Here is a 10,195-nt window from a genome sequence, read left to right as displayed (position 1 = left end):
ATTTTTCATTTAAACAAAAAGTTTAATAAAAATTTAATTTTACACCACGTGCCTTTAATCACGTAATTTGAAGTAAATTTTCATCTTTCAATTTTATTTAATATTTTATTAGTACTAATTCTAATTATAATTATATTATTACTAGCTCTCTAAGTATGTGCTCATGCGCATACTAAAAAACTCTTCTATTTTTTTGGTAAAAATTAATAATTTGTATCTATTATAATTTAGAAATATTTTTTTATTTTTCAAACAAATAAAAATGATAAACTTTAGAAATAAACAATAATTGTAATTTTTTTTAACGTAAAAGAAAAAAAGTCCTTAAAAGAGTGTAATCCTCTTATATATAGTAGAGATAGATGGGTAGAGTTTGTGTCCAGTGGCTAGTGCCACTAGACACGTTGTAATGCGAACATATGTCCTCATCCTAACAGGTATAATGGCCAGTGGCCACTGAACAGAAACCGAGATAAATAATATTTTTCTTAATTATATATATATATATATATTTAATAAAATTTAGGTTCATTGGTTAACTTAAAAAAAAGCCGGCACTGGCGTTGTATTTTTATAAATCCTCTCCCGCTCCTGACCCTCGGCGGGAACTCTATTTCTCTCTCTGAAAAAGCAAAGCAAAGCAAAGCGCGCAATATCTTGTTTTACTAAGTACCAATACCCAAACAAAGCCTAGCAGCCAAAAAAACCACTACTCCACCAAAACCAAAATCCACAGTAAGAGAGATAGTGAGAAATGGAACAAGTAGAAGAAGAAGGAAAATGGGAATCAAAATTCCCAGCATTTCCGTACAAGCCGTACTCTATCCAGATCGACTTCATGAACTCCCTCTACCATTCTCTCAGCAAAGGCGGCGTCTCCATGCTCGAAAGCCCCACTGGTCTCTCTTTCTCTCTCTCTCTATATATGTTCAAGCATTTATCTTAGCATACTCAAATTTGTATTATCTGTTTGTTTGCTGGGAAAACCTAGTAAAGCAAATGAAAATAAGATTTGGGTTTTGTTTGCTTTATCTTTGTTAGGTTGTTTTTTGTTAGCATAGTGTAGAGAATGTGAAATTAGCTACCCACAAAGATATTATGTGCTCCCCACTAATAATCACATAAAATAATGCTACCCCCTTGATAATTTATTGAAAAATAATAAGGAAAAACTTTCAAAATAGAAGCTTTCTTATGTTGTTTAGAAAATAGAAGCAAACAAGTAAAAGCATTTTTGTTTTGGTCCATGAAGTTGAAAACTAAACTATGATGTTTTGTAGCATTTGGGTTAGTTGAGTGAAGTGTTAATTTTGTATGCTGTGCTAAATTTTGAATTATAGAATTCTAAAGGAATCATTTCTTTCTTTGGCTTATGTATGAAATATTTTTGTTGCAATAGGGACTGGTAAAACTTTAAGTATCATCTGCAGTGCTTTGCAATGGGTGGTTGACCAAAGGCAACAACAGAAATCAGAAAAAGAGGGTGATTCTGGTAAGAATCAGGACGATGAGCGTGGCTCAGATGATGAGCCTGATTGGATGAAAGGCTTTGTTGTGAACAAAGATGGCCAAGGTCAGGAGAAGAAGAATAAGACAAAGAAATATGGTGTTGGATTTGGAAAACCCGATAAGAGAGGGAATCAGGAAAGTTGTAGGGACTTGTTCTTGCAGAGGATGGAGGGGGAAGATTTAGTTACAAAGAAAGAAGGAGAAAATTTGCAAAAGAAAAATGATGCAGTGGAGTTGAGTGATGAGGAGTTTTTGTTGGAAGATTATGAAAGTGATGAGGAAGGGTCTGGTGGGAAGTCAAAGAGGAAGTCTGGTGGGGGGTCTCTTAGTTTATCAAGTGATGGGGAAGAGGAAGAAGATCACTCCAATGAGGAAGAGGAGGAGAAGTTGAAGGTTTATTTTTGTAGTCGAACACATTCACAGCTTTCACAGTTCATAAAGGAGTTAAGAAAGACAGAATTCGCTAATGAGATGCAGGTTGTGTGTTTGGGTTCTAGGAAAAATTTCTGCATCAATAAAGGTTAGGTTAATTCTTATTGAGTTTCTTTTTGGGAATTGTGTTAGAGATTACAATTTTTTAATGTGACATGTATTTCAGAGGTATTGAAACTTGGAAACTCCAATCGAATTAATGAGCGGTGCTTGGAGCTTCAAAAGAACAACAAAAAAGAGGTTTCCAAGATCAAGGTACCAAAATTTCTTATATCATTCCCATTACTTAAATTTGATTAATATTTTTTGGTTTGGTTTCCTGGAAACTTCTCTAATTGTGAGGATTGAAATATTATATATGCATAATATGAGGCTCATTTTCTCTATAACTATGCTTATGCCATCATTTTAGTTCTTGTTTCAGTGACTTATTTAGTTTTTTCTGAAGAGCAACTCTTTCACAGTTTCAGCTGTTTAAGTTGTTAAGGCATGTTCATAAATAGTAGACTTTTCAGATGTTACAGCAAAGGATTCCAGAGGAAATGAATACCATGGAACCCATCATTTTTCCATGTTAATCGCTCTCATAGTATAGGTTCGTGGAGTATTACTGATTCTATATGTCACACTTATTTCACTGTACTTCCATAATTAAAGTTGAAGTCTCTCCTTTTTTGTGTGTAAGGAACTACTTCCTTCCCTTAAAACAGCTAAGTTCCTCATTTGACATTTTATTTGCATGCCATGCCATTTTCAAAGGAAAATTTTACCATGATTAAATTTAACTGTACCATTCTTCCTCTTTTATCTGGGATCTGGCCCTTCAGTGCAGGGTATAGTTTTTGTGTTGAGAATGTGAACCCAGCCTGCACAGCTGGCTAACTAAAATATGATCATGGTGACATTATCATACATCTATAATAATTGATCTGTTTCATGGGATAGTTGACCATATAAGAGGACACAGCATTCTAATAGTTGCATATTTTGTTTCCATGTAAAATGGAAAAATGTCGTTAGACTTCATCAATTCATGTGGTTTTGGAGGTAATAGCTTGACTGATTCATGGGATGCCCCTGTGCTCAGTTGACCATATACAAGCATTTTTACCTCATTCTGTTTAAATGAATAGATGCTAACATGTGCTGGTGAGCCAAGAGTGTATCTCTTGACTGATGGAAGTGTTGATTTCAGAACTTAGGTGCTGGAGGAAGAATACGAAGGACCAAGGCCTGTTCTGGATGCCCGATGCTTAGAAAACCTAAATTACAAAGACAATTCAGAGGTGAGATATCTCAACAAGGAGCCTTGGATATTGAAGATCTTGTTAACCTTGGAAGAAATATGGGAACTTGTCCATATTATGGCTCCCGAAGCATGGTTCCTGCAGCTGATCTTGTGATTCTACCCTATCAATCTCTTCTATCAAAATCATCTCGCGAATCACTTGGCTTAAATTTGAAGAATAATATTGTTATAATAGATGAGGCTCACAATCTAGCTGATTCACTCATCAGCATGTATGACTCAAAAATTAGTTTGTCACAGGTAAACAAGTCATTTACCACATTTTTATCTAACTGCTATTAGTGCTTCTTAAGCTGGTATTTGGATTTGTGAATGTGGTTCAGCTGCTCTTGAGCATTGTTCTGAATCCCCTTGGGAACAAATTCAGTTGAACCAATGATAGACAAATGACAATCTTTGGCTAATGTATTTGGAACAAGGGTCCATTTGTTGGCACTAAAGTGAAAAGTGATTTTAGGTCCCAGAAGGTATGGAAAAAATGTCAAATGGTACTAATTGCAATAGATGATACACACACACATAATAAATGGCACCAATTGCCTTTTACAATTGTTATTCACTTTCAACTTAAATGGGTAGGCCTCTACCTTAAAATCACATTTTGAAGCCCAGAAAGGTGCAAACACATGCCTACCAAATGTCATCTGCCCCACCCCCTCCCACCAGTAGATAAAGGGCAGAGGGTGGAATATCATGGGTTCAATCCTATACTGTTCTATGTGGTCCTTACCTACAAAAGCTATTAAAAGAACAGGAGACTGATGATGACCTTAGAGTTCCTAGTCTTCACTTAGTGTACTTTGAGGTTAGAAACTTTTATTGTGTTAACAATTTAAGCATTTATGATGGTATTGTAGATAGTGGGTATTAATTTTTTAAGTGTATATTGAAATGGTTAATTTTCTACAGTTGGAGAATGTACATTCCCACATAGGGAGGTACTTTGAGAGATTTCGCAATCTCTTGGGACCTGGTAATCGTAGATATATCCAAACCCTGATGGTCCTTACTCAGGCTTTCCTCCGAAGTTTACTTGAGGGTACAAGTGTAGATCTTCCTCAAACTTCTGGAGCAAATGGTGTCTTCTACGGTTCAATGGCCATTAATGATTTTCTATTTTCACTCAATATAGACAACATCAACTTGGTGAAATTGGTCCAGTATATAAAGGAAAGCAACATCATCCACAAGGTGAGTTCTTCTATTTATGTGAGTGACAATGTGCCATATAATTTTTTCTTGCTTGCTCTTTTCCTGTTTTTGAGGTAAAAATATTCTTTTGTTTGCCAGGTCAGCAGTTATGGGGATAAAATGGCTAGCTTGCAAAAATGTTCAGCACACTATGACACTAGGGAATTTAGTGAGGAGGAAAGCACTCTGTCAGGTTTCCGGGCATTATCTGATATGTTGCAATCACTTACAAACAATAATGGTGATGGAAGGATTATTGTCTCAAGGTCTCAACCAACATGCTCAGGACAAAAAGGAGGATACATAAAATATGTTATGCTCACTGGTGAAAAGATCTTTTCTGAGGTTCTCCAGAAATTTCTTATTTTGACATGCATGGATTATGCTTTGCTTAGATTTATTGCCCCTATATTGATAATTTCATCTGAACTTCCTGCAGATTGTGGACCAAGCACGTGCTGTTCTACTGGCAGGAGGAACTTTGCAACCTATAGAAGAAACAAGGGAGCGACTCTTCCCATGGCTACCACCAAATCAGTTGCATTTCTTTACATGTAGTCACATTGTCCCTCCTGAGAGTATTTTGCCAGTTGCAGTTTCCCGTGGCCCTTCTGGTCAGTCTTTTGATTTTAGCTACAGCTCTAGAAGCTTGTCAATCATGGTGAGTGTAAAGATTCATTCATAATTCTTTATAGAAATTTCTGTCTTCTATCACTGTTAGTGATCTAATTGATAATTTTCCTATTAACTTGAAGAATGTGCAGTCCTGTTCATGGATTGAATATTTTTGTGTTGAGATATTTAACATTCTTTTTCAGTCTTAATTAAATGCTTGGTTCAAGTCAATTGAAAGAAACACTAATTATTTTCCCTAGAAGCTACTGTGTATGATGATTGACTATGCTTTGTTAATGGGCTTGAATTTACAGATCCAGGAGCTAGGGCTTTTGCTTTGCAATTTGGTAACAGTGGTTCCTGAAGGAATCGTTGTGTTCTTCTCTTCGTTTGATTATGAAGGACAGGTCTATGATGCATGGAAGGCTTCAGGCATCATGGAAAGGATTATGAAGAAGAAACGTTTATTTAGGGAGCCTAGAAAAAGTACAGATGTGGAATCTGTTCTTAAGGAATACAAGGAAACGATTAATACATTGTCTATTGGGGATTCAAAAGAAAATCCAGCCTCTCAGAGTGGTGCAATACTCCTTGCTGTTGTTGGTGGAAAGATATCAGAAGGTATCAACTTAAGTGATGGAATGGGTCGATGTATAGTTATGGTTGGCCTGCCCTATCCTAGCCCATCTGATATTGAGTTGATTGAGAGGGTGAAGCATATTGAAGGTCTGGGAACTTCAAATCCCATGAAACCTCCCAAATTTTCAGTCACTGAGGAAGCTTACAATGGTGATGTAAAGGCTGGGTTTGACATCCTAAGAAGTTGCAGGCGCAGAGGAAAAGAATACTATGAAAATCTTTGCATGAAAGCTGTAAATCAATCAATTGGTGCGTGCTAACTACCGTATGCTATCTTTAAAAGACCTTATGCAAGCCTGGTAAATCATATTGTTAGTTCACTGGGACATTATGTAATGTCCAAAATCCAGTGAGATGTAACCAAGCTTCAGGTTTCATGGTTCATAATGGTAGAACTTCCAAATGTGGTTCTCCTTAGTGTCTTTAGATTCTATATAGAACTAGCAATGTGTATTATCTGTGGTCCATGGAGATACTTTGATAGTCTGTCCAGATGTCAGGAATCAATTCTGAGTTTTGACTTTTTCCTGCATTGTGCATGCATATTGTGCATTAAGGGTTTTTATTTTTTGGTCACCCATGTATACATGTCTAGAGGGTTTTATGTTGAATTTTCCTTGATACCTTATATTTTTTGTTTCAGGTAGAGCAATTCGGCATGTAAATGACTATGCAGCAATTTTGTTAGTTGACACTCGGTATTCATCTGATCCATCAAATAGAAGCTTATCTCACCCAACTAACAAGCTCCCACAATGGATAAAAAATCGTCTAGTTTCTTCTACTGATAGCTATGGTGAAGTTCATAGGCTGTTGCATCAGTTCTTCAGATTCAACAAGAAGAGAGGAAGTAAGTAGAATATTATTTAAGTTGCTAGGACTGAAGAGAGAATGCATTGCACTTATCAAAAAAAAAAAAAGAGAGAATGCATTGCATTATACTTAAGTTGGAAATTTTTTTTAAAGCGATCCATCTACTTTTACCTGTATGTTCTCTTAAGTTGGGTGGGTCCAGAGCAGTTCTTGGAAGAAAGTGGGGCAGAGCTGACAGGCACAAAATAAAGTGGCTGAGCAGCCGTGATGTGGACACTTGGCTAAACTGAATGATTGAAAATAGTATACTCGCATTGATGAATTCCAATCTTGTTTTAGAAGTTGATTTTTGGTTATACTTCATAGTGTACTTTAGATCTGTATTTCTTGTCCCTCATTTGTAATTATGACAATTTTATTTTAATAATTGAATTGATACAGAATAATTTTCCAATTTCAAAATTGTTTTCCAAGCAATGAGAATTATTAGTGGATCAGATGCTCATGTTCTGTAACACTTAAATCTGGGTCTGGACATGTGTGTCTATGTGTTTCTTTCTCCTTTTGGGTTTTCTTTCTCCATTTCTCTGCTCACTAGCTAGTAGCTAACTTGGAACTGATAGGTGCTGGTCACTGATTAGTTTTCATTGTAAAGAGATTACTAAGCTGTATTGGGCCGCTTTTGGTACCGATTACAGGAGTTCCGATTTTATCCACAGATTATACCAATCACTTCTCTTGAACCACCAGAGACGTTTATTTGGCTGTTAATTTATTACATATAAAACGTAGATTATCAAATGAGTCATCATCATAACAGGTCCAGTGTAGTACACTGGACCCAAGTTTTATCCTTCGCAATGGACTTGGCTTGGGTCCAGTTCTTCAGTGCATTGAACTCATTGTGATGGCAACATGTGGCCAAAAGTGAACATATGTCATTGTTGCAACAAGTCTAGTTAGACATGGCAAAACGTGCAGGTCGGGTTAGGTTCAGTTTGGGTCAATCGGGTTGCGGGTCGGGTTAAGTTGACTCGTATTTTTCACATGAATTTTTTATTTTTTATTTTTATATAAAGAAAACAACATGTATTTGCCATTTGGAAAGTTATGCAACAAATTACTTGATGTAAAATGCATTATTTTGAATTTACTACTTATATTAAGAATAAACTCAGTTATACTTATTAATACTTATTCAATAATTTTAAAATTATACAAATCCTAACATTGTTATCTAAAACAAAATAATACAAAGATAAGTAAAACAAATACACAAGTTTTATTTCTATACAATATAAACATTCCAAAATATAAAACAAAATTACAAATAACTTATTGGATAACTCATTTGATAAAAAATAAAAACATATAAGAAATTTACAATCTTGAAAATTAATTTTATAATCTATTATTAATTGTGGTTCGCACTCTATTTCAATTGAGATATACATTAAAGTTTGATTGCTTATTTATTTATACATGGTCTCTTTTATGAATATCATATCATTGTTAAGCAACACATACTCTAGGAAATATTATAATTTATTTTGAAAAGTCATTTATTTTGGACATAAATTGTTAAAAAAATAGGTCTAAACATTCATAATTTATGCTAATTTGATACTTTGGCTTTACTATTTTCATACTTGTGAATGTTTTTCACACGTCTACAATTTTAAATATATATTTTTAACTCTACTGTAACCAGATTATCTTGGCATATACTATCTATTTGATATCTAAAAATCTTTACTCATTACAGAATGCTCAACTATTTATTTTTCAATTAACTTGCATGAAGTTATGTAAATGTATCAATTGTTTCCTTAAAGTTCACAACAAATAATTAAACCAATATTGTCTTAATTTTACTTTTTTTTTTTTTACCAAAAAAAAAAATTTTTAAAAATGATTTGGGTTCGGGTCGGGTTGACTCGCAAAAAACACAGGTTGGGTCTCGGGTCAACCCGTTTTTACTTTGAGTCAAAAAAATAGGTTTGGGTCGGGTCAGAAAATTCTGACCCGTTTTGCCATGTCTAAGTCTAGTACACTAGAGCATTGGACTCAGTTTTTACCCATATCAAAGGACTTGGCTTTAGTCTAGTGCACTAAACCTGTTGTGATGGCAACACGTTGCCAAAAGTGCACGTCACCATTCCAATGCCCATGGACCCAAGTTTTGCTCCCTTCCCAAGCACCATGACAGTTGACATCAGATATATAATGAACTCTTTTCTGGTTTTGAGTTTGCTTGCAGCTCCTAGAAGGCAGGGCTATAATTGAACTTAGCGAACTCAACAGTTACTTGCCAAATCTATGCAAGTGAAACATTGAGAAAGTGACTTAACTGCAGCACAGGAAACGAAATGCACTTTAATGACGTATCCTGAAATCGAAGAAATTCTAATACCAGCCTCATTAAAGATTGGAGACCATAAAGCTCTTTTTGTAAATGCAGTGAGGAATTTTCACCAACAACACCTATAATGGATGATCAATTAAAAATCCAATGCACCAACCGGATTGGCTCTTGAAAAGTATGATGATCTCTTTTTTTTTAGAAAAAGAGCATGATAATCTTGGATTAATATTTGTTAACAAAAAAAAGTTGAATATTTGATTGAGGAGGTTTAAATATAGTTCAACCACTACTTTTAGTATGTAACCGTTTTGGTCCCTATTGTCTAGAAAATGTATAAAGATAATAACGTAGTGGTTGGACGGTTTAAGTTTAATACAAGGAATACTACAAAAGCTTTACCAACCCACTGGCCACTGCCTTTACCTTTGCATATTAATGAATGCCACAGCACCACTTTTCACAACAAGTAGTCAAAAAAAGGAAACATTCATAATCTTTGGATTCTAAAGTTCTCAGTCTCATAATCTCATTTAAAATATCTTCGGGACATATAGAATGTACCTATTTTTACTTTGAGTTTGGATGTACTATGTTCTGGCCGTCTGATTTGTAGTCATATAATCAAACGATTATCAAGTTTGAGAGAGAGAGAGAGAGAGAGAAAAATTATCTTATCTATCTAATATATGTATCCTCCCTCTTACAAGATGTGAGTTTAAAATGACTAGGGGACTCATATAATGTAAGAGGAAAAATGCATAAGATAATTATTGGAGAAAAAGATATAAAAAAAAAAAAAAAAGCATCGACAATATAGAAAGGCGTGGACAAAAAGATGAAGAAGCCAAAATAGAAGAAAATGCTCCCTCTGGATTCCATTGCCTTTGTCTTTAGGTTACTTTAAGAAACTTGAATTGTCTATCTTCCTTATCTGTATATTGGAAGCAACATCAGGAGAAGAAGCAGCAAAACAGACTGGAGCTGTGTCTGTTCTTGTAGTTGTAGACCCTGACCATAAAGCAGCCTACGATACACTAGAGCCACAAAATGCTGCTTAGAAAATCTATATATAGAACCAAGTTCCTTTTTCAGAAAACTCTTGAAAATCTCAAGTATATCTTCTTTGGAGGGTACCAGAAGCTTTCAAAACCAGCTTCCTTCAGTCCCTTCTCTCGTCACAGTGGGAAGCGAAAAGATCATCAAAGAGATCAATTCTATACTAATTTTTGTGATGAATGGGAGGCCAATCTATGTAAGGCGAAGGAGAGCTACGATAATAGCATAATGGCCTCAATAGGTCCCAAGAAGGAAGAAGATGCATG

General features: G+C 35.1%; 1 protein-coding gene across 1 annotated transcript; it reads left to right on the top strand.

Annotated features, from left to right (window-relative positions):
• The first annotated feature begins 558 nt into the window (after positions 1 to 558).
• Positions 559 to 6,962, top strand: LOC112017437 (uncharacterized). The gene is made up of 9 exons (XM_024049886.2): positions 559 to 899; positions 1,400 to 2,029; positions 2,108 to 2,196; positions 3,137 to 3,490; positions 4,160 to 4,441; positions 4,541 to 4,786; positions 4,881 to 5,102; positions 5,371 to 5,944; positions 6,339 to 6,962. Exons 1-9 carry the CDS (start codon positions 755 to 757, stop codon positions 6,551 to 6,553), a joined length of 2,757 nt encoding a protein of 918 aa, XP_023905654.2. The 5' UTR covers positions 559 to 754; the 3' UTR covers positions 6,554 to 6,962.
• The last annotated feature ends 3,233 nt before the right edge of the window (positions 6,963 to 10,195 follow it).

The sequence above is a fragment of the Quercus suber genome, unplaced genomic scaffold, assembly GCF_002906115.3.
Source record: "Quercus suber isolate HL8 unplaced genomic scaffold, Cork oak 2.0 scaffold_580, whole genome shotgun sequence".
NCBI classification, from domain to species: domain Eukaryota; kingdom Viridiplantae; phylum Streptophyta; class Magnoliopsida; order Fagales; family Fagaceae; genus Quercus; species Quercus suber.
Note: the sequence above shows the minus strand (reverse complement) of the source record. Positions and strands in the feature narration are given on the sequence as shown.

Bases quoted from the DNA above. Each gene is read 5' to 3' on its own strand.
- LOC112017437 (XM_024049886.2), top strand. From the start codon at position 755: ATGGAACAAGTAGAAGAAGAAGGAAAATGGGAATCAAAATTCCCAGCA. The intron at 4,787-4,880 runs GTTCTCCAGAAA...AACTTCCTGCAG, and splicing joins GTGAAAAGATCTTTTCTGAG to ATTGTGGACCAAGCACGTGC. The intron at 5,103-5,370 runs GTGAGTGTAAAG...TTGAATTTACAG, and splicing joins CTAGAAGCTTGTCAATCATG to ATCCAGGAGCTAGGGCTTTT.